This window comes from Ovis canadensis, chromosome 19 (genome assembly GCF_042477335.2).
Source record: "Ovis canadensis isolate MfBH-ARS-UI-01 breed Bighorn chromosome 19, ARS-UI_OviCan_v2, whole genome shotgun sequence".
Lineage (NCBI taxonomy): Eukaryota > Metazoa > Chordata > Mammalia > Artiodactyla > Bovidae > Ovis > Ovis canadensis.
The window spans coordinates 48,562,604-48,587,326 of record NC_091263.1 but is presented as its reverse complement, the minus strand read 5'-3'; the positions used below and the strand labels follow the sequence as shown (position 1 = coordinate 48,587,326).

At 40.5% G+C, this 24,723-nt stretch overlaps 2 protein-coding genes across 4 annotated transcripts in view; one reads left to right on the top strand and one right to left on the bottom strand.

Moving 5' to 3' along the window:
* Positions 1-3,339, bottom strand: part of SUCLG2 (succinate-CoA ligase GDP-forming subunit beta) — a 287,354-nt gene extending 284,015 nt beyond the window's left edge. Inside the window, exon 1 of the mRNA XM_069561842.1 lies at positions 2,884-3,339. Within this exon, the coding sequence (XP_069417943.1) occupies positions 2,884-3,204 (321 nt within the window). The 5' untranslated portion in view covers positions 3,205-3,339. The remainder of the gene's footprint in view (positions 1-2,883) is intronic.
* The window catches only part of TAFA1 (TAFA chemokine like family member 1), a 900,385-nt gene continuing 878,754 nt past the window's right edge, over positions 3,093-24,723 (top strand). Inside the window, exons 1-2 of one of the 3 annotated variants that reach the window (XM_069561846.1) lie at positions 3,093-3,240; positions 5,647-5,800. The gene's annotated coding sequence lies outside the window, so the exon portion shown is untranslated. Of the gene's footprint in view, positions 3,469-5,646; positions 5,801-24,723 lie in introns of all 3 variants that reach the window. The other 2 variants (XM_069561844.1, XM_069561845.1) reach the window with 2 other exon arrangements.

The following is a 24,723-nucleotide window of genomic DNA, read 5'->3' as shown; positions in this document are numbered from 1 at the left end:
ACAGGGTCCTATTCAAGTGTAACGTCTGCCCTGGGCAAGGGAGTAAGTAAACACAACATAAATGCATAGACAGGTGGAGCAGATACAAAGAAACACCCAATAATATGAAAAGGGCTCCTTACATAACATCTATTTTTTCTAAGATGTTTACAAAGAAGAAAATTAAAATGGATCAGTAGTGTTGGTCATGGTTACTTACTCTATGCTCTGCAGACTAACTTACATGCTGGTATAATGTATTTTCATGAAGAAACTTATACCAGAAATTGGTATAATGGAAACTGAAAAGAAAACCTTTAACCTGGAATCAGTTCTGCCACAAACTCTCTTTATAACCTTGAACAAGTCCTTGAACTTCTTTAGTGCTCCATTTTTCGACCTGTGAAATGAGTTTTTTGGATCAGATGCTTGCTAATGCCCATTTCCAGTTCTTGAACACTGTGTACTATTCTTGCCTTAAAAAAAAAAAAAAACAGAATTCTCATCTCCTAAGTTTGTGTTCACAGGACAACACTTCATCTATAAGCACGTAAATCAAAGTTTTCAGATAGAGTGAGGCAGAAGATTCTTTTACCCAGTCTTCTTGCAAAACCAAGGGTATCCCCCACCCAGATTTTCTAAAGTGTTGTATTCAGGCTCCCATTTCTTGGTAAGGCAAGAAGCCCTATCATACTTCAGCTAAACACTTGGATTTTTCTATACAATTACTTCTTTTGCTTGAATTTTCATTGCCTTAGGCCTCATGTTGCTCATCAATTCAAGTCTACTCTCATAGTTAGCACCACAGTTCTTGGTTTTTTTCTAACATTTAATGAATGGAACTTGATCACCTGGAGGTATTCCCCTTACTCTATTACAACAGTTATTAGTGATTTTAATTAGACAAAAGCCACCATTCCCTTTGCTATCCTATCATATTGTCAAGTGCCTGTTAAATATATTACAGTAATATTATTAGCACCTTTTAAATTTGCATTAACACAAACATACAAATGAGAAGTCAGGAAAAGAAAAGAAGAAAAGAATAACTCAGATGTCATAATTAACCAAAGTTTAGAGTAACTCCAAAAATCATCAGTAGCTATCGTTCAATTAAAAAAAAAATACTATGCACATCCTAGATAAAACTGCAGGAATGATCATCATTTTAATTGTCTCTCATCAATTAAAAATGGGGAAAAGGACAAGGACAAGGCTGTGCTGTGGTCAAGCCCCATATTGTTTTCTTCAAAAGGGAAGAGATATTTCTAACAGAGAATGTAGAGTTGAGTACTTGAGTCATTTCTCCAAGAGTCATCACCAACTCATAACTCCCCAAAGGCCTTCTGGCTACTATGACTCTTGCCATCTACAGAAAGTAAAATCTCCTAAAGGCCAAGCTCTAATAGCTATTCAGTGTCCATCATTGGCCCTCCTAGGATTTTATTCTCTAGAAACAAGGAGAAAGAGGACAAGGTCAATACTCAAATGTGTTCCAATGATAGGACTGAATTTTCACTAAATTGAGGAAGGACGTTTCCCATCATTCTCCTTGACCCCCTCCTTTCACCATCTCAGCACCCCACACCCATACCCAACCCTGCCAGTCGGCAAGAGCAGGCAGCTCATTCCAGGAAGTGAGTTACTAAACCAGCAAGGCTGGGGTGGGTTTCTAGGTACCTTTATCACATGGCCTAACAAATGGGTTCAAAAGCAGGACTGGCGACTGAGGACAGGCAGCTACCTCAGAACAGGTAACTGAAGACAAGAAAAAAATGTTTCCCACCATTATAGTAAACAGTAATGTTGCCTACCATCAAATCAGTAGCCACTGCCTACCATCAAATCAGTAGCCACTGCAATGGCCCCATACAGTGCACCCTGAGGGGAACTGGAGAAGGCAATGGCACCCCACTCCAGTACTCTTGCCTGGAAAATCCCATGGACGGAGAAGCCTGGTAGGCTGCAGTCCATGGGGTCGCGACTTCACACAACTGAGCGACTTCACTTTCACTTTTCACTTTCATGCATTGGAGAAGGAAATGGCAACCCACTTCAGTGTTCTTGCCTAGAGAATCCCAGGGATGGAGGAGCCTAGTCGGCTGCCATCTATGGGGTCCCACAGAGTTGGACACGACTGAAGTGACTTAGCAGCAGCAGCAGCAAATAACGTTAAGATGCATATCAAAGGAATATTTCAATATACCCAGACTCTTACAGCTTCCATATGGAGAAAAGCATCAAAATCACTAACTTGTCATTTCTACATTTTGTGATTAGTCTTAACCCTTTAAGCTTCCACAACAAGGTTTGTGTTTTGTTTGTTTTCCAGCAAAAACTCGTGTACATCCTGGCTCCTCCCCTACCTCTTTCCAACAATTCCTCAGAGCTATCCAGAAACTTCCTCAGGATACAGTCCTCAATAAATGCCTCAGAAAAAAAGTATTTCTCAACTTTTAGGTTGTGTTTTGGTGTTGTGTGTGTGTGTTGGCAACATGTGTTTTGGTTGTGTTTGTGTGTGTGTGTGTGTGTTGGCAACACAATAACACCTCAGGACCTCAAACCCCATTTCCAGGAACTTTTCCTGAAGTTGCCTGTGCAGCGCCTGGTACAGGGCCCGGCGCCCTCCCGATGCTGAGGGAATCCACGTCAGCGACAACTGGGAGTTGGGTGGCTCTCACTCTGAGGTGGTCCCGGCTGTCATTAACCCCTCAGCCCGAGACCCCCTTTCCACACATGAAGCAGAGGGTGCTGGGGTCCCTCGTGCGCCGCAGACGCAGCACCGCGCGTCCTCTCCACAGGTGTGGCGCCGCGACCGCGCACCCGGTACCAGGAAGAGGAGGACAGAAGGGGACGGAAGGGGACCAACGGCTGCTCGAGGCCCCCACCAAGGGGTCCGCTCACCTGGGACCTGGCCGCCAGGAGCGGGGGCCGGAGCGCCAGGTCTCTCAGAAGTTTCCGGGCCTGCGCTCCCACGGGGGCCGCCATCTTATCCAGGAAGCCAGCGAGGGGATCCTGACGGGGTGCCGGCGGGGCGGGAGGGGGCTGGAAGAGGAAGGGAGGGGGAAGGGGCGGGGCCGCCCGCCGCCTACCGCCCGCCCCGCCCCCTCCGCCCGGCCGCGCCTGGTGACCCTGGGACGCGGCCGCACTCCTGAGGGAGCCCCTGTCGAAGCCCTGCGTCCCCCACGACGACCGCCACCTCGGCCCCAAATTCACTTTCAGCATTTGGAGCCTCCTCTTCGCGCTACCGCGGGTCACAGTGTGAGCGAAAACCCACCCCGAGCCCAGCGGTTGTGGACTTAAAGTGCCCTGGAGCGAGAGGCCAGTGCCTGTTGCCAGTTCCAGGGAGTGCTCTGAGGAGCGGCCAGTGTGGGATGCCAAGCGAGGGATAGGCCTCTGCTCTGGTCCTGGGGCCTCAGGGGCTCCTGTAGGGAAGCGGTGTTTGAGGTGAACCTTGAGGGAGAAGGAGAAGCAAGCGGGCCTGAAGAGGTCAGTGGAGGCCCTCTACCCTTTAGTGAGACTTTGTCTCTTTGTGAAGATTTAGACAAAGGTATTGAAGGATTTTAAACGTGTAGTCGCCCGAGTAAGACCAAGAGTTTACTTGGAGTTTATATAACTCTAAGCACTGTCTGTGGAATAAAAATAGCTAGCAAATATGCTTAATATATGGCAGGCACTTTACAAATAAGGACTCGTTTAGTGTTCATAGCAAGCTTTCCAGTAGGCACCAATGGAAAAAAAAAAAATCCCCATTTTGCAGAAGAAAAAACTGAGACACAAGGAGGTTTCCTTGCTTATTGAGGGTCACAGATCTGATAAGGATGGAAAGTTTCAAACTCATGGTTTCTTCTCCCAACCCTATAAAGTGTCATTTTCGAATTTTTAACCTTACTTTATTCTTGAGCCTATGATCGTGAGAAAAGGTACAAATTTAACAGAACTGAGCAACTATTTCTGCTAGTTTTCTTTGAAAGTGAAAGTCACGCAGTTGTGTCCCACTCTTTGTAACCCCATGGACTGTACTGTCCATGGAAATCTCTAGGCCAGAATATTGGGATGGGTAGCCTTTCCCTTCTCCAAGGGATCTTCCCAACCCAGGAATCCAACTGGGGTCTCCTGCATTGCAGGCAGATTTTTACCAACTGAGTTATCCTTTTGTTTTTGACCCCCCCCCAAAAAAAAATCTACAGAAAAGTTGCAAGAATATTATCCCCAAACCCCCAAATATCCTTTATGCAGATTTATTGATAGCACTTGTTTACATTTTGCCTCAATCCCCATTTTTAATAGATATAGATATGTAGCTTTATAGCCGATTCTTAGTCATAGTTTTACTGGCTAAATTTCTTATCCATTGATGATTATTTCTTATATCAGTTTTTACTGTGATGGTTGTAAAATCATGATTGTCTAGTTCCATTCCTTTCTAGATTTTCTATAGTTTATGTTCTACTCAGAAGAGCTTTATTGTCCCCCATGTTTGTTTATTCTTTTTTTATTTTTTTATTTTTTGTTCTGTCGGGTGTTGGTACACCTGAGATCTTAGTTGCGGCATACAAGATCTTTTCTTTGTGGAGGGCAGGCTCCAGATCTCATGGTCTTCCTGATTGGGGCCTATTTGCCCCGCTGGAAGGCGGATTCCCAACCACTGTTTCGTCAGGGAAATCCCTCTTTATTTATTCTTGTTTTCACTTGTATCAGTATCAACTTACAGGTCCCTTTTTTTTCACTGTCAAACCTATGTTCGTTCCTTTACATGTACTCAGTTCAGCTGCCTCTGAATATGGGTCATTTAATCCTCACAGGAAACCTGTAAAGGATGATGCTATTATTCTCATTGTGCCAGAGGGGTAACTGCATGAAAGAAATGTAACTTGCCCAGGGTCACAGCTTGGGAGTGTGACCCAAAGCTGACCATACCCTCCTAACATGAGTCGATCTGAATTCCCACTTCATCCTCATTACTTGTATTGAGTTCTACCATCTAGTCAATATGGAGAAAAGACTCTTATTAATGTTTGCAGACTGAATGTTTAAACTTGATGAGAGCTTTGAACATGTTGACAGAAGGAAGCAGACCACCTGTAGAATTCATCAAAGTCTGCTTATTCAGACAGTCTATGGCAAAGGAGTTGGTTACTAGCACTTTCTTTCCAGCCGAGACTTGAAAGGGTTTGAAAAAAAGAGTACACTTTATAAAGAAGAAGGTGAACCTATTTAGACAGTCTTTGAGGAGTGTTCTATTAGGATGGAATTTTTTTCTGTAGGGGTAGAGTTTTTGGAAATGGAGTGGGCAGAAGCTTTCTGATTACCATTCAAGTATATGTGGCAATCTTTGCTTCATTATCTACTAGTGACTATTTGGGCTGGGTAGCATCATATGAGTTTTCCTGTTTCAATTGGAAGACTGGCTAGTCGTCAGCTCTTGAGCTCAAATCTTGGATCTGCAAGTTTTCAGTGTCTTCATCCAGATTCTCTCATTCTGCCATCTCTGCAGCCAAGAGTTTGGGGACTATAGAGCATAAGGGCCTTCATATGGTATTTCCAGTGCTTAGCATTAGGCCAGGATTAGAGAAAGTTTGAAATAAACACATGTAGGATGACTTACACTTTGGACTACCTCCTAAGACTTCTCCCTATCTTCTACCCTTTTTATTTCCCAAATAGGAAGCTCTTTGAAGTCAAGGATTCCACCAGAGTTCTACACTGTACTTTACTGAGATGAGCACTGGGTTTTCTGTGAAACTGGATTGAGTTCAAATCCCATATCTGTCTTCTATGAATCTGTGATCTGAGGAGCTACCTGCATCATACAGCAATAGTAAGTATTCAATAAGATGTGTGTAAAGACCTTGCACATAGTAGGGTCTTAATAAATGTTATATTTCTTAAAGCAGTATCTTTGTCATGTGTCAGGAGTGGTTTACTTTCCTCAACATGCTCAGAGAATTGGGCTGCCTGGACCTGGCAGGGGCTCTGGTTCCAGGGAAAGACTGCTCTCAACGAGGATGAAGGATCAGTGTGTGTATGTGTGTGTGTGGGTGTGTGTATGTAACCAGGGCCCATGGACACCTTCGGCAGCCTGGTGAAAAGCCCATGACCCCTTTTCAAAATAATGCTTTTGAATACATAAAATAAAGTGCCTGGAATGATAAAAGAAACTAGTTACATTTAGAATAGTTATCAAAATGTTAAAAAACACAATGTTAATATGGTAAATGTCCTTCTTTATTAATGCATTAAATAATAAAGTCTAACCTCATGTTTAAAACTAAAAAAAAAAAATGTTATGTTTCTTCCTCTAAGTTCTTAGTAAATATTTATTTGATATCTAATGTGAAACACCAGAGTCAATCTGAGATATGGGTTATAAGACCCCTGACACTTTGTAACTTACCTTGATAGCATTGGACAAGGGCAGAGGTATGTACATGCCAGATGAAACTATTAAGAGTCTGAAGTCGTTGCCTCCTGGAAGAGGGTGGAGGATAGAGGTCAGGGAACCTTTAACATTTCTAGAGCTTTGAAAATACAGATTCCTAGGCACCACTCTAGACCTACTGAATTATTTAGGATAGAGTCTGAGATCTGCATTTGTAAATAATTTTCTCAAAAGGTTCTTTAGTTCAAAAACTAGAAAAAAAGAAAAGCAGCAAACAAATCAAACCATAGTGATAAACACTCAAGAACTTTCCCAGTGAATCAAGAGACAGCTTACCCTGTCTTCTTCCATTGAGTTCCTAGTGCAGACTGAAAACCCTATGAATCGTAGATGGAGGTGATGACTAAATGCTGCTCTTAGAGATTCTTGACATGTGGGTGCAAGACCTATCTTCTACCATGGGCCTAGGTCAGCCCTGATGCATGGAACCATTGGCTAAGGGTGAATAAACAGTGATTCTATTCTTTTTTCGATCAATTTTGCAATTGTGAACTGCTTGAGTAGTAACTGTGGCCATAGGCAGTAGCACCACCAAAAGTATTCCATGCTGTCTGCTATCAAGATTGAAGCACAGAGGTAGACATTAGACAAGCTGAGTTCAGCTTTTGTCTCTGTAATTTAAAAGTTCTGACCCAGGGGCAGTTATTTCAAGTCTCAATCCTTTATATGTGAAAAAGGGGTTATAATAGTATGTAGTTTGCCAGTGTGTTGCTGAGTCCAATCTCATACTGCTCACCACACAAACACAACAGGCCAATAAATTGAGAGACAAACTATCGGGGCAAAGAATAGTGACTTTATTTGGAAAGCCAGCAAATTGACAATATAATGAACTCATGCCTCAAAGAATCATCTTGTGCAAGTTAGAATTCAGGCTGCTTTTACTAAAAGGGGAAGAAGTAATGTCAGGCATTCCCTGGTTCTGGTCACCTTCTGGAGGGGATTTGTTAATTTCTTCCTCCTTGCCATCATTTACCGGTTGAACCTGGTCAGGATGTTTTGAGCTGAACAAAGGTATTTTAGCTTGATGCTCATTACTTGGGAGGCAGGGTTCCCAGAGATTGGTCATTATGTACAACTTAAGCTTATAGACAACATCCCTTTAGTAACTAACTTAGAATATTGATAGAATACAAAAGGTTCTTCCCTATTACAAGTGCATTATCAAGCACTGGAGTTCCCAGTGGGTGTTAGCCACCAGGCTTTCTTTACTTGACTAAGAAATCCTTTTTCATGTTTGTTAGTTAACTATTTACGTCTGTGAGCCTGTTTCCCCATTAGTAAAATGAAGGCCAAGTATGACAGCACCTTATTTCAACAATGTAGCACTTCTCATAAACTTTGCACACACTGAAAATATTAAGTTCCAAAACTCATAGATCAAACTTTGGATTTAGAACAAATGGCCTACACTATTTCTTATTGAGTTAATTGTTCCAGGAAGGCAAATAAAAACATCAGTAGGCCCACACACCCTCTCTTAATCTTAGCAATGCATGTTAACAGTGAAATAATGTGCTCATTTTCATATCCACAGTGATTACTCGTGGGGCACCGATTTGCCAGAGAGGCACGTCAGGAAACCTAGCACAGGGATCATGCATCCAGCAGTTCCAGTGTTGTTTATCATTACCTTTTCATTTAAGCATAAAAACCACTTGACAAATACAAACTCGTTATAACCAGTAGAACTGAATAGAATTTTTTACAAAACAACCCTAATTTCCATGAATAATGTGTTTGAGTTCATGCTGCTCCCTGTCAGGAATGAAAATCATTATTATGGTGATGAAACAAAGGGCATTTGTGGATTTTGTTTGGTTATTTCTTCTTTAATGGATAACAGATTTCTTGAATTCACAGACAAAGAAACTTTGGCCTTTCATCATGTACATAGGTAATATCTCTGTTGCTGTTCATGACAGCCATTTTAACCAATGCTTCAATTTTGTTATTTGCCAATGGCACAGAAAGAAGTGCCATTGTGCTGAAGTTATTTTTTTCCCTCTTCAATAATGCATTAAAATGATTAATTTTGATGGCATTTCTGAGCAGCTTATTTAAATGATAAGGTGCACAGAAGAAAAGGGATTTGAAACTAAATGTGTCTTCTTTGACAAAATTGCAATGAACTGAAGAGAAATTCTCATTGTATCCTGGAGAAAATTTGGGGGAGGCAAGGTTGAACTATAGTAACAGATCAAAGTTAAGATGAAAAAGAAGGAAAAGTAAGGACTAGAAACCCAGAGAGGGAGCATTCGGGGAGAAGGTCACTTGAAAAGCTGTGGAGAATAAGATATAAGGATAAAAACAAAGGCAATGTCATTCTACTGGTCAGGAAATTAGGAAATGGATGAAGTGAGGAACATCTATACAAAAAATAATGAAGAAACATGTACTGAAACAGAAAACTGGCACCAGATTGTGGGAAAGAAATTCTCTTCAGAAACAAAATCTGCATTCCCACTGCCATTGGGAGCTGTGGAATTTAGCACTTTCACTATTATCAACATATCCTTTATTTAAATAACAAAATTAAAGACATTCCATTTCAGATGCCCTGCTTTGTTGGGAAATGAGCAGTCACAGCAGAGTTCTTAATAGAATCCCGTTTTGGTTTAGTTTGTTTGTTTGTTTTATATCCTTGGGACCATGTCCTCCATATGTTCTGATTCAGTAAGCCCTTCTGTATTTTTATAAGTACCTCTCCCACCCCACCATCTGTATTGTTGGTGATCCAGTTACCATGACTGGAGAAGCACTGACCCAGAAAGTGGGACTTGGAGTAGGCTAGAGAAAAAAGCAGTCATCCAATTCTCTTTCTCGCTCATTTTCTTTTCCATTTCTTACCCCACTTCTAGTATGTTCCTTAACCTTTCCCTACCTCCCTGAAATCTAATTACTACATGAGATCAAACAGTATGGAATGAAACTCCAAGAGAAGGTTCCATGCTGTTCCCTTTGCCAGAAACAACTCTTCCCTATTGTCCACCAGACTCTGGCTATCTCATCCCTCCTCTTTTAGTCACCATCCCCTTCAGGAAGCTTCCCTGAAGGCAAGGCTGGGAGTCATCTTGGTGATTATCACTAGGCAGTTACCCCAATGGTTTCTTGTCTGCTTCTTTCTTTCTTTATATTGGAGTATAATTGTTGTACAATGATGTGTTAGTTTCTGCTATAAATCTAAAAATCCACAATGACAGGGACTATGTCTTCCTTGCTCTTACGACCCTGCAACCAGTACAGTGCCTCGAAGACAGGAGGTACTCAACCAATCCTGGCTAGATGGATAACAAAATGAAGATGAAACCAGTGCAAAAATCACCCTAAAAAGAAAATTCAAAGATTCAAAAATATCTAGAAATCTGCCAATACCTTCTAACAAGAATGGAAGTTGAGGCCCATGAAGGGAAAGAACCTGCCCAGTGTTACACGGAACACTAGTGGGTTTCTTCACTGTTCTTCAGAGTTCTTAGATACCGTCAAGATCCACCTCTCCCCAACCTCTCTCTCTTGTTCCCAACTTTTATTGAATAGGTGTGTGCTTTCTCCAAGCCTTACAGAACTTAGTTCCCACCACAGCCTTATTTTACAGATTTGCAAACTGAGTCTCATGGAAGAGAGTAAGTTGCCTGAGATAATGATTAGGAAGAGGCCAATCTCAATCAATCTGGGACTGAATCTATGCCAGCACTATCCAATAGATCTTTTTGCAGTGAGGGAAAAGTTCTTTATCTGGGCTGTCTGGTATTATAGCCATCAGTCATGTATGGCTTTTGAGGACTTAAATGTGACTAGTGGAACTAAGAAAATAAATTCTTTATTTAAATTTATTTTAATTAATTTACATTTAATTTTGAATAGCTACTCATAGCTAATGGCTGCCCTGCTGACTACTCCAGGTGTACACTATCTAACTGGGATTTTCCTGGCAAGAATACTGGATTGGGTTGCTGTGCCCTCCTCCAGTGTATCTTTCCGAATTCGGGATCAAACCCGAATCTCTTGTGTCTCCTACATTGCAGGTGGATTTTTTACCACTTAGCCACCCAGGAAGCCCATATATAACCATAAATAATTTGAAATCTAGAAAGTAGGATTGGGGTGATTTTTCTTTATTTTTATCTAAATTTATCATAATTAATGCATATTATAGTAAAAAATAATATATTTTTAAAGGACTCAAAAGATCCTTTTCATCTTGTCACTTATATGTCCTATTTTAAATCATTTGATACTTCCCATCACTATAAATTAAATCTAAGTTCTTCCAGTCAGTGCTTAAGGCTACTGAACCACTGGTTTAAATACCTGTTTCTAACTGTCTCCCCAATGGCTTCCCTCATGAGGGGTTTGCTCAGCCAGAGTTGGATATTAACTCTTTGTCCTCAGGAAAGGCCTTATAAATTCTGCCTTGGCACACTTAGTCATAGCTTTTGTCCTGTCAAGAATGCTATCCTTCACAACCTGAGCCTGAAGCACCCAGCTCTTCCCAGTTGCATTCCTAAGTCCTTTCGACAGCATCATCTTCCCACAGCATCTACTGTCATGGGTGGAAAATCTGGTTTCCTTTAGAAGACAAAGCAAGAAAGCCTAAATGAGTCAGTGATGCCATCTAACCGTCTGATTCTCTGATGCTGAATCTCAAACTCCAATACTTCGGCCACCTGATGCAAATAACTGACTCCTTGGAAAAGACCCTGATGCCAGGAAAGATTGAAGACAGGAAAAAAAGGGGATGACAGAGGATGAGATGGTTGGATGGCATCACCGACTCAATGGACATGACTTTGAGCAAGCTCCTGGAGTTGGTGAAGGGGAGGGAAGCCTGGCGTGCTTCAGTCCATGGGGTTGCAGAGTCAGACACGGTTGAGTGACAGAACTTAACTGAGGTTCAAAATAGGGATGGGGGTAGGTTGAAAATGACAGATGGACAAGATGTTTCAGACTTAGGGAGAAGGGAGAGAATAGTCCATTCTTCAATTCTAAATACATTTAGGGATTGAAGACTGGACTAAGGGTGTCTGTGGTAGAAGTTATGCCGTAATTTTTAAAATGAAATTCTAGTGTCTTATATTTTAGGGTATATCAGAATATCTGTAGTGCCAAAATGGCTTCATCAAAACAGACCAAACAAAATACCTTGCTTCATCTTCCATAACCCCACCCAAGTTCTTCTCATAGTAATAAAAACAATAATAGTTGAGTTGGATCTATAATATGTGCAATCAATGTGTTAAGCACATTTACTAAGAGTGTCCACCTGAGTCAGTTCTCAAAATAGCTCTGTGAGATGAATGCTATTCCTCTATCACAGATTAGAAAAAAGACATAGGGGCAGGTTATATGGGTCTGCCTCAGGTTATATGGCTACAAGGGGGCAGGGCTGACTTTTGAATCCAGAGTTCAATCCAGATGTTTTACAATGAACACAGATCATTTCCAAGCGTTAACCACTTAACCACTGCAGTGTACAACTCAGAAGCAATGAAAGAAAGAATGTTTGGTAGCAAGCGTATAAGTTAGAGGATCTTAACCTCAATACTATTAACATTTTTAGGATGTGCATTGTAGAATATTTATTAGCAAAATTAGCCTCTACTTGCTAGATGCCAGTAGCAAATGACTGATAGTGACAATCAAATCTGTTACTGTATATTGCCAAATGTCCTTGAGATGAGTGGGGTATTAATGGAGGAGGAGAGGGAGCAAAATCTCCTGTAGTATAAATATTTGTACCACTGATATAAATGCTTATTCTTAAAGCAGAAATGCAATACTTATTGTTTTGCTTAATACAATATAATATTGTCATTTCCCCTATGGACATTCATAATCCTAGATACATCTCTTCTTCCACCAATTTTCCAATTATCAAACTGAGAGCAACAGAGATTATTGTACAAAACTTTCATTTTATACATCTAATCATTTCATAGATTAATTTCATTAAAAAGCCATAGCAAAAGGGAAGCAAAAACTTTTTAAGTCATCAAGCAATCATTAAATGAATTAAAATAGTAACTCTCAAGTCATTAGTCTGATTTTAGCCAAGCCAAGTAAGTACTATTCCAATATTCTGCACAAAATAGAAAATTACAATTTGAAAGTTCTCCAAGCAGTTGATGGTCCTGTTATTCATTTGATTTAGTAAAGGTTCAGAGCATTTGTGAGCTAAACTTTCCCAGGAAGTCATTTTATACTATTACTGTTAGTCTGTGCAATTAGGATAATTTTTTTTTCTCCTTTGGTAAATGGGTTTTTATGTTATCATTCTGTGTCTCAGGGAAAAGTATAATTTTTAATGGAACAAACCTAAAATCAGCCTCCATATTCCCCCTTAGTGACTTTATATCATCAATCTGTGCAAAGGGAGAATTTTGCATTCTAAAGAGAATCAGTTTGAATTATTAAAAACAGTTGACATACAGGATGAAAAATATTGTCAAAGTATTTGATCGTACCTCAGAATACAAGCTGTATTTCTTTGCCAGAGGGGGAAAAAATAGGAAATCTATTTGAACCCTAATTCTGAAAGGCGAAATTTGAACACTATTTTTTATTGCCTATGGCCTTACTGGATAAGAGTAGTCCACCTGTTTGATCCAGTTTGTTCTAACCTGTGCATTTCACATGGCAAGGGCAGAAAGCCCTAGTTCCATTGCTTAACCAGAAATTTTGATCAAGACTTCTTCTATTACAAGTGACAAATCTTAAACCAGACTCATTTATTGGCCAACATAAAACACTCCAGAAGGAAAGAGTATCTATTCTGAAATATAACTGTTTGGACCTAAATATCATGAGAAGGGGCTTCTCAGGTAGGGCTAGTGGTAAAGAACCCACCTGCCAATGCAAGAGACATAAGAAATACAAGTCAGGAAGATCCCCTGGAGAAGGGCATGGCAACCCATTCTAGTATTGTTGCTGGGAAAATTCCATGGACAGAGGAACCTGGCAGGCTATGGTCCATGGGGTTGCAAAGAGTCAGACACAACTCAAGCACCTTAGCACAGGAGTCTCTCTCTGTCTCTATCATCATCATCACCATGGTTTGAGTTTCTCTCACTTTGGCTTTTAAAATCATTTTTCACAAGATGAAGAAGTGGGTAACAGGAGCTTCCATATCACATCCTTACTGCCTCTGGATTATAGAGGAAAGAGAGTCCTCATTCCCTAACTCAAGTTCTAAAACAATATCTGAAAGATTCTGATGAGGCGTTCTGGGGTCCCAGTTCCATTTCTTGGCATCTCTGTGGCCAGAAAGGGCTGCCATGATATTTTAGATTGGATTCAAGTACAAGTGGTTTTATCTAAGAAATTCTCCCTGTGGAAAATGGTAAGCAAATGGGAGAAACAGGGTAAAGGAAGGAAAAGAGTCTGCCAAAGCTGCAATATCAGATGAAGTGCCAGCCTCCTTCTGATCCAACAGGGAGCTCTGGACCACAAATTGCATGTCAAAGTTTGTCCCTGTGTGGAAGCAGTGAAGCTGGGCTTGTCACCTATGTACCAGTAAGTTAGCTACAGGTTGCCCTGAGAGGGTATAATCTCCTAGGCACTTTCAGCTCTCGCTCTCTGGACGTGAGGCAGCTCTAGCAGCCTAAATGCAAGCCTCTGAGGAAGGTTGCAGGTACCAGCCTTTTGCAGCATAGCCCAGGGAAGTTGGGGGCTGGGCACACAGCACTGATGTTTCCTGCATAAGTTACCCCTGAGTGGCCAAAGTACTGGTACTCTATGATTGATTACCTCTGTCCATGGAATTCTCTAGACAAGAATACTGGAGTGGGTTGCCATTCCCTTCTCCAGGGGATCTTCCCCACCCAGGATTAAACCCGGGTCTCCTGCACCTCAGACAGATTCTTTACTGACTGAGCTATGATGGAAGCTCAAACACACATTCAGAGAAGGAAAATTACATTTACTGAGAATCTTCTGTGTCACTAACAGTTTTTGTCAACAGCTTCATTGAAGTATAATTATAAGACAATAAAGGGCACATATTTAAAGTATAACTTTGAGAAATGTTGACATATGTATACATCCATTCAACAATTATAGCAATCAAGATGATGAACATCTTCATCACTACAGAAGTTTCTCTTTCTTACCTATCACTTTCTCCCTTTTCTGGTTCCTCCATCCTCGAGAAATTGCTTAAGTGCATTCTGTCACTATAGATTACTTTGCATTTTCTAGAATGTTATATAAATGACATCCTTCAATATATACTCTGCTTTTTGACTTAGCTTGAGATTAATCCATGTTGTTTTGTGCATCACTCACTAGTTCATTCATTTTTATTGCTGAGTAACTCCCTGTTGTATAGGGGTACCACAATTTGTCTATCTGTTCACCAGCTGATGGATTTGATCACTTTTATGTATCATATTACATTTATATTTCATATTCTTGTCATTATACTGTGGGGTAAGTCTTCCTGTACTCTTTTTTACAAAAGAGACATTTAGGCTCAGAGAGATAAACTAAGATACCTGATCGCTTAGCTCATAAGTAGTGGAGCTTAGATCTCAGATTTTTCCCTCAGCAAACTCTGTGCTGTTTTCACCCTCTGCATCTTTCTAAGAACACAAATTTGACACTCAGTAATTGCTTGTTATTTACTTTAATTAGCAAAATTTACATATTCAAAAGATGTTTTCCTATTTTAAACTCTCACTTAAAAGTCTTGCCTCCAGCTTTGATGCGTTCTTTATGCTGCAATTGGGAAATAGCCCATTTCCTGCTCTTTTTCCTCTTAAAAATAAGGAAACAGAATAATTCTGTTTCCTAGCACATGTCCAGTCTTTGGCCATTTTTACTCCATTTCACAAAATCATGTATCATTTCACTACTGAGCTGCGCAGGTGATAGTTTAAGAAGTCAGCACTAAGTAAGTGTGTGCCCTATCTAGATCCCTTGAAGTTTCAAAGTGAAATGGGAAATGATACTAGATGAAAGCATTAGGAATTTCAGCAGCTTTCCCAGTGACAAAACCTCACATCTCACTTAGAAAACTACACCGCACCTACTATCTACCTTGGTACCTTAAATTTCTAAATTTACATTTTTTACTTGTGTATGTCCAATCTCTCCAATAGTAAATTCTGTGAGAATGTCTACCAAACCAACCCCGTTATAAAATCTGGTTGTCCAAGTTCAAATTTCTAAGTCCAATCAACCAGAGGGTTGACACTCTAATCTTGTCAGCCTACAGTTTCCAGACGAGCAGATGCCTAAGAATATAGTTTGGAAGATTTTACCTGTATTATAATAACATCATAAAGTAGGATCATCATAAAGGAGTTAAGGAGATTAATAAAGTCTGGGTTAAGAAGAATGCAGCAGATCCTGCTGGAGCTCTACCCATATCCCCTGTGTGCACGCTTCTGTACTTGAAAGGCCAGTTATTGAAATCCCTTTGATTCTTTCTGCCTGTGGTCATTTGCTTTTGGGAACAGACTGGTCTAGCATGCAGGCCAGGCCAGAAGGGCAAGAAGGTTAATGTCTCCAGAAACAGTTCTCAACCAATAATAGGATAAATACCCTAGCTTTCTCACCTCTTAGGTGGGGATAATGCTGAAGCTGTTCTGCTTTGATCTCTTACAGTTCCCCTGAATAATTGAGCCCGTTACTGCTACCAGCCACTTGGTCAACAAATCACCTGCTAATGTCTTCCTTCCCTTCTCTGTCTCCCTTCCCAACTCCTTTCCCCCTGTGCTTTCTGTAATTTCTTAAATAAACTTCTTGCACCCAAATACTTGTCTAAGAGGCTGCTATTGGGAAAACCAAAGACAGACATTAACTAGAAAAGTTGTAATAACGACCACTGTTGCACATCTGCTACATATTGGGTTAAGTGTTTCCTATACATTAACCTATTCAATTCCCATAAGTAATGGAAAGGTAGGTATTTTTATTCCCATTTGACTAATAAAGAAATTGAGTATTAAGTGGCGAAGTCAGGTTCCACCCAACTCTGAGTACCTCTCAATTATATGTTTTATACTATATTGCAACTCTGAAGCCAGCCCCTTCGGTGTTGTTGTGTGCACAATTAATACAAGCTTATCTAGTGGACCTGGGAAATGCCAGCATCTTTTTCTTATATGTTTGATAATACCTGAAAAAGATAGCTCCAGGAAAAACTAGTTATATTGCAAGGATTTTTTTCCTTTATTTGTTGTGATTCTTTTGAAGTGTTGACATGCAGTTTTAAATGACATTAATTCTCCTAGTTGTGTTTGCAGAAGTAATATCAAAATGATACCCTATTGACATCTATTTCAACTATCCACTCTGGCCTCACTGATAGTACGCCAATGAAATTGTTGTAAGTGACATTTTCACCCTTGCCACCCATTACTGGGAAGGAAATTCAAGGAGTTCCCAATATATTTTATTTTTTAATACTATAACAAGCATACACTACATTCCTTGTTCTTAAATATATGCAATTTATCTATCAGTATCAGAGAGGGTTTCATTTCTTATTCACTTGCCTTTCTTTCTTTTCCACCCATATGCCAGAGAGAAGGAATTTTAATCACTAAAGGAGCATTTGCGTAATAGAAGTGATGTCTGCAATTCCTTCAGCGAAGAGCATGATCTGTAGGTTTTTAATGCATTGCTCCAAATACGAGTTTCACTTTGTACAGAAGTTTCAATAATTGTTTTGTGTCCCTAAAGATCTGCAGATGCCTCATGGGATGTGTTGCAGAGGATTCCTTTTAGGAAGAATTTTGTTTATGAGTAATATTGTTGTAGCCATGCATTCCAGGAAACAAACTCACTCAGAAGGACAATGCAGATAACGGAGGGCAGTTTATTACACCAGCGGGCCCAAGGCAGAGTCTCCTCTTAGTCAAGGACCCTGACCAGCATTTATGAAAATCTTTTATACCCCACGTGTACATGTCTGAACCCACCACTCCAAATTCCTTGAGACTTACATAAACCAAGGAAAATACAATCCCAGTAACCCCATCATTCACGTGCTATGTGCTCATGTGCTCAAACAGTCAAACAATTAGCCAATAATCAATAAACCTGAGGTTACACTCTGATAGATACAGAAAAATTTATGGCCTGTCTGAAGGAAGGGGTGATTAGTGTATGTTTTCTCTTAGGCGATGAGTAACCTAGATATGATCTTCAAGGTTCCCTGGTCTGGAGGGGATCTTATCCTTCTGTTGTTGTTTTCATAGGCACTAAACACAGAGTTCAGAGTCCATTGGAAAGTTGGCTGAGCATGATCAGCATGAACAGGCCTAAGATGGAGTCCAGGCCCTATGATTTCCTTCTTCAATATATTCTCTGCATTTTTCTCCCTCCTATGAATGACTAATGACATTGACTAATATAAGCATGCTGTTTTTCTTTTCCTTTTAATAAGAGGTCCAACATGAACTTCAATCTGAAGTTTTCTGGGTGTTTCAGAATTCAGCACCGTATTTTCACTCAAGGATTTAAAAGCACAATACAACAAGAGTTGAGATCAAATGATAATTTAAGCTTATACAATAGTTAACTTCACACTGAAGTGACACACACTACTCTATTTTTATCTATTTCTTAGGTTGCTTCAGTAGTGTCCAACTCTATGTGACCCTATGGACTGTAGCCTGCCAGGTTTCTCTGGCCATGGGATTCTCCAGGCAAGAATTCTGGCATGGGTTGCCATTCCCTTCTTCAAGGAATCTTCCCAACTCAGCGACCAAACTAATGTCTCTTAAGCCTAACCTGCATTGGCAGATGGGTTCTTTAACACCAGTGCCACCTAGGAAGCCTTTGATGATGATGACAAAAGTCGCCCAGTAGTGTCCATCACTCTGTGGCCCCATGGACTGTATAGTCCATGGAATTCTCCAGGCCAGAATATTGGAATGGGTAGCCCTTCTTCTCCAGGGGATCTTCTCAACCCAGTGATCAACCCAGGTCTCCTGCATTGCAGGTGGATTCTTTACCAGCTGAGCCAAAAGGGAAGCCCTTATAATATGTCTATGATACAGATGCTATTATTATACCCATTTTTTAGATAAATACACTGAGACTTAGAAAGGATAAACTTTGGGCTAAAGGGCACACAATCATTATAGTGTTTAAATTTTACCCACAAGCTTTATCAGTTTGTTCCTTAATAATTAATCCTATTTAGTCTTGCATACAGACCCTGCCCTGCAAGTTAGCCTAAATGTCAAACATTTTGTCTCTAAAACTTAGCAGTTGGAGAAGGAAACAGCAACCCACTCCAGTATTCTTGTCTGGGAAATATCATAGAGGAGCCTGGCAGGCTACAGTCCATGGTGTCACAAAAGAGTGGGACAAATTAGTGACTAAACAACAACAACAAGGCACTAGTCACAAATAACTGTTGAGCACTTGAAATAAGCTAAGGTGTGCTACAAGCAAAAAATGTATACTGGATTTTCAAGACAGTTTAAAAAAAAAGATAAAGAGTGTAAAACACCTAATAATCTTTAAACTGACTATATGTTAAAAGCTGTTTGCTGTATATTGGGCTAAATAGAATGTTATTAAAACTCAGCAGTGGCCACAGGACTGGAAAAGGTCAGTTTTCACTCCAATCCCAAAGAAAGGCAATGCCAAAGAATGCTCAAACTACTGCACAATTGCACTCATCTCACATGCTAGTAAAGTAATGCTCAAAATTCTCCAAGCCAGGCTTCAGCAATACGTGAACTCTGAACTTCCAGATGTTCAAGCTGCTTTTAGGAAAGGCGGAGAGGAACCAGAGATCAAATTGCCAACATCTGCTGGATCATGGAAAAAGGAAGAGAGTTCCAGAAAAAAATCTATTTCTGCTTTATTGACTATGCCAAAGCTTTTGACTGTATGGATCACAAGAAACTGTGGAAAATTCTGAAAGAGTTGGGAATACCAGACCACCTTACCTGCCTCTTGAGAAACCTATTTTCAGGTCATGAAGCAACAGTTAGAACTGGATATGGAGCAACAGACTGGTTCCAAATAGGAAAAGGAGTACGTCAAGGCTGTATATTGTCACCCTGCTTATTTAACTTCTATGCAGAGTACATCATGAGAAACGCTGGGCTGGAAGAGGCACAAGCTGGAATCAAGATTGCTGGGAGAAATATCAATCACCTCAGATATGCAGATGACATCACCCTTATGGCAGAAAGTGAAGAGGAACTAAAATGCTTCTTGATGAAAGTGAAAGAGGAGAGTGAAAAAGTTGACTTAAAGCTCAACATTCAGAAAACAAAGATTATGACATCTGGTCCCATCACTTCATGGGAAATAGATGGGGAAACAGTGGAAACAGTGTCAGACTTTGTTTTTCTGGGCTCCAAAATCACTGCAGATGGTGACTGCAGCCAAGAAATTAAAAGACGCTTACTCCTTGGAAGGAAAGTTATGACCAACCTAGATAGTATATTAAAAAGTAGAGATATTACTTTGCCAACAAAGGTCTGTCTAGTCAAGGCTATGGTTTTTCCAGTGGCCATGTATGGATGTGAGAGTTGGACTGTGAAGAAGGCTGAGCACCGAAGAAATGATGCTTTTGAACTGTGATGCTGGAGAAGACTCTTGAGAATCCCTTGGACTGCAAGGAGATCCAACCAGTCCATCGTAAAGGAGATCAGTCCTGAGTATTCATTGGAAGGACTGATGGTGAGGCTGAAACTCCAATACTTATGCAAAGAGTTGACTCATTGGAAAAGACCCTGATGCTGGGAGGGATTGGGGGCAGGAGGAGAAGGGGACAACAGAGGATGAGATGGCTGGATGGCATCACTGACTCGATGCACATGAGTTTGGGTAAACTCCGGGAGTTGGTGATGGACAGGGAGGCCTGGCGTGCTGCAATTCATGGGGTCACAAAGAGTCGGACATGACTGAGCGACTGAACTGAACTGAACTGAACTGAATTGAAATTTTTTTAAAAAAGAAAAACGATGGATAACTAATGGGAACCTACTATATAGCGAAGGGAACTCTATACTCAGTGCTCTGCAGTAACCTAAATGGGAAGGAAATCCAAAAAAGAGAGGATATATGTATACATATAGCTGATGCACTTTGCTGTACAGCAGGAACTAACACAACATTGTAAAGCAAATATACTCCAATAAAAATTATTTTCAAAGAAATGGTCTTTGCAAGCATGAAGACAGGAACACCTTTTCTGGTAGTCTCAAACTTTATGCATCTCAGAGAAAATAGCAGGATGGCAGAGAACAGCTCTCAGTCTTGTTGTTGTTAAGTTGCTCAGTCGTGTCCAGCTCTTTGTGATCCCATGGACTGCAGCACACCAGGCTTCTATGTCCTTCACTATCTCTCAGAGCTTGCTCAAGCTCATGTCCATTGAGTCTGTGATGCCATCCAACTATCTCGTCCTCTGTTGTCCCCTTCTCCTCCCACCTGCTATCTTTCCAAGCGTCTAGGTCTTTTCTAATGAGTCAGCTCTTTGCATCAGGTGGCCAAAGTATTGGAACTTTAGCTTCAGCATCAGTCCTTCCAATGAATATTCACTGGCCCTTCCAATGAATTAGCTCTCAACCTAATTTTGCCTAATTGGCAATGGTGACTAATCTGTCTTAAGAAAAATTGTTCAGCCTTTTGAGACTGAGGTCTTCCCTGATAGCTCATTTGGTAAAGAATCTCCCATCAATGCAGGAGGCCCCGGTTGGATTCCTGGGTTGGGAAGATCCACTGGAGAAGGAACAGGCTACCCACTCCAGTATTCTTGGGCTTCCCTTGTGGCTCAGCTGGTAAAGAATCCATCTGCTATTTGGGAGACCTGGGTTTGATCTCTGGGCTGGAAAGATCCCCTGGAGAAGGGAAAGGCTACCCACTCCAGTATTCTGGCCTGCAAAATTCCATAGACTGTATAGTCCATGGGGTCATAGAGTTCGGACATGACTGAGTGACTTTCACTTCACTTGACTTGTGAGACTGAGCTTTTGACCTCAATGCCGGAATCTCCTATGATCCCTATGCTAAGCTTGATGAAGGGGTAATTGGCATGACAACTTTCAGTGCTTCTAGAAATAGCATGTGCTAAGTCCCCTTTTCCCAGGGAATATGTCACATAATCTTCAGCACTGTTGATTGCTTTCTCCTAAGACCTAACCAGAAGTCATAGCTGCTGTGGAGTTTAGAATCTAGTGGTAGATAAGCCATACAGGGGCTAAGTGGGAAACATAACTGATATATTTCTTGTTCTCATGCATATCATGTTATTTTTGCTGATGTTCAAAAGTTAAGGGTTAAACGTATAAATTCTGTTTTTCTATTTTCTCAAATTTTAAGCCTTAACACTTAGTAAAGCTAACTCTGGTAAATGATGTTTTACTTAGAAATCCTAAAGTGTGTTTGACTGTATCTTAGAGAAAAAAAGAAACTTTAAAACAGTTAATAAAGCACATAGATTAAAAAAAATAATAATGTGTACAAAACATTAAGAAGTAGAGAGTTTGGAGTTTGTGGAAAACTAGAATTTATGTATCTGTTCTGAAGGGCATACACAAATTTCATGTGACTATGGCTCTGTGGGTTAAAGGTATACAGAAATTCTTGGGACCTACAGATCTCTTTTTCTCCTGTGACCAGGGTCAGTCTCAGAACAAATAATCTAAAGGTTTTCTGGATTCCTGTATCTTCCTGGGCTGTTGACATTATGGCCATCACTGCACAAGCAGGAAGCCTAGGGCAGAGAAGAAAGTGTCTCTGTAGTCTTGGATGAATTTTGTGACCCAGCCAGTGTTTAGGTGGTCAGGGTCTTAATTTTCTCCACCTTTTGCTGCTTCTGCAGCAGATTTGACCCTACCAAGACATGGAAAGTGGGAGATGGCTGAGTTGATATATAGGATTGGTTGATTTTCCCAAAGAACCGGGAGATCCAGATTTTTATGTAGGCCCATTTTATCTCTTAACATCTTTGTTGGTTTATAATTTGAATTGAATAAACAGCACTTACTTAAATTGTGGAGCTTCCCAGGTGGCTCAGTGGTAAAGAATCTGCCTGCCATGCAAGAGATGCAGGTTCGATCCCTGAGTTGGGAAGATCCCCTTGAGAGGGAAATAGCACCCCACTCCAGTATTCTTGCCTGGGAAATCGCGTGGACAAAGAGAAGCCTGGTGTGCTGCAATCCATGAGGTTGCAAGAGCTGGACATAACTTAGCAACTGAACAACAGTAACAGTTAAATTGTACAATGTGCTGAATTTTGACATAGGTATGTACCTATAAAGCCATCACAACAATGAAGGTAATGCATATATCTTTACCCCCAAAAGTTTTCTCATGCCCCTTAATGATCTCTTCCTTTTGTCCTTCCCTAATCTACATGCAACTATTGATTTGTTTTATTTCATAACACATTAGTTTACATTTTCTAGAATTTTTTATAAGTGCAATACAGTATGAGGATTTTTCCTACCTTCTGTCAGTAAGCATTATTGTTTTGAGATTATTTACTGTTATGAATATAAATAGGTTATACCTTTTTACTGCTGAGTAATATTTCCCTGTGTATGGATGGTATACAGTTGTTTATCCATCAATTGTTAATGAACATTGAGGTTGTTTACAGGTTCTATTAAAAATAAAACTTATTTGAAAAAGAAGCAAACAAACTAAAAACTTGGCACTTGTTCCAAAGTTATCAGGTAGTTTATATTTTACACTGTATGGTTGAAAGCTTTCCGTATTAGTTTGCTTGATAAAAGGAGTAGTACTTGACACTTTTTTGACATCTCCATCAATTTTAACCTATTCAACTTTGACAGTAACCCCGAAGTTTTCATATTTTTGTTATTTTCATAGTTAAGAAGAATACAAAAACTACCTACATGTCTTCAGCCTTCAAAAGCAGGTACACCACTCTTCTGCAGCCATTTTAGCAAGTCACTGTGAGTTCAGGGAACAAGCCCAAGCTGGAGACACACAGGGAAGTGACAGGATGGAAATTTGAATCCTGGACTGACTGTGGTCCAGTTTTGTTTTTTTTTTTTCCTGTTTCAGTATATCCCAAGACGTAGATAAAACATAACACTAATTTCAAGGACAATGATGGTGTTATGTGAAAATAAAGTTTTCATTGAGGCCAAATAAGTTTGGTGAATGGGTGGGAAGAAAGTCAACCAGATTTCTTTCCTCTAGGATTTTTCAGAGATCATGACATGCTAATTCACAAGCTGGATCTGGGCTGTCAAAAGAAGAATTCTAAGGTCATCCCCAAGATTCCAACCCCTGAGTATCTGAGTGCAGTGTAATCTTGTCCCCTTGAGTGAAGGTCAGATTGGTGAAGTTGATGGGATATCATGCCTATGTTTTGGCTACATTACATGGCAAATGATTCTCTGTGTGTTTGTGTGTGTGCTCTGTCATGTCTGACTCTCTGTGACTACATGGGCCCACCAGGTTCCTCTGTCCATGGAATTTTCCCAGCAAGAGTATTGGAATGAGTTGCCATTTCCTCCTCCAGGAGATCTTCCCAACCTAGGGATCTCAACCTTTTCTCCTGTATTGGTGGGTGGATTCTTTACCAGTGTCACCACCTGGAAAGTATGAAGGTTCTCAAAACAGTTGACTTCGAGTTAATAAAAAATTGGATGATCCCAGATGAACCTGACTTAACCAGGAGAAAGTCTCTAAAAGGGACTGAGGTTGTCCTGCTGACCTTGAGAAACAAGCAGCCATGTGTGGTTGCCCATGGAGAGATGCTGTCTCTAGTTGCTGAGGGCAGTCTCCAAGAGGAACTGAATTCTGCCGCATACTGCATACGCTTGGAGAAGAACCTGAGCTCCAGAAAAGAACACAGCCCAACCAATACCATGATGAATCCCCATGAGAATCTGAGCAGAGAGTACAGTTAGGACCTGCTTGGACTCCTAACCCACAGAAACAGTGAGATAATACATGACTATTGCTTTAAGCTGCTAAGTTTATGGTAGTATGTTATGTAACATAGAAAACTAATAGAGGGATATAGCACTTGATTGTCAAGAAATCCTTTCTTTTTTTTCCCAGTGTATCTTACAAGATTGGCATTCCATAAAATTAACTTCCTGAAATGCTTCATTTTTAATAACTTTTTTTTCTTTTTGGAGAATGGTTAATGGTCCTATCACAACATTTTGCTTCTGGGAATAGACAGACCTTGTTCTGATCAGGAAAAGAAGGGGTGTGTACTCATTTAGTAGACCCAGACTTGGTGTGACATGAGGATAGAAGCCAATGAATTAGCAAGGCAAGGCCAGGTAAGAAGAAAAATGTCAAAATTTAACTTATGTGATGGTTAATTTTATATGTCAACT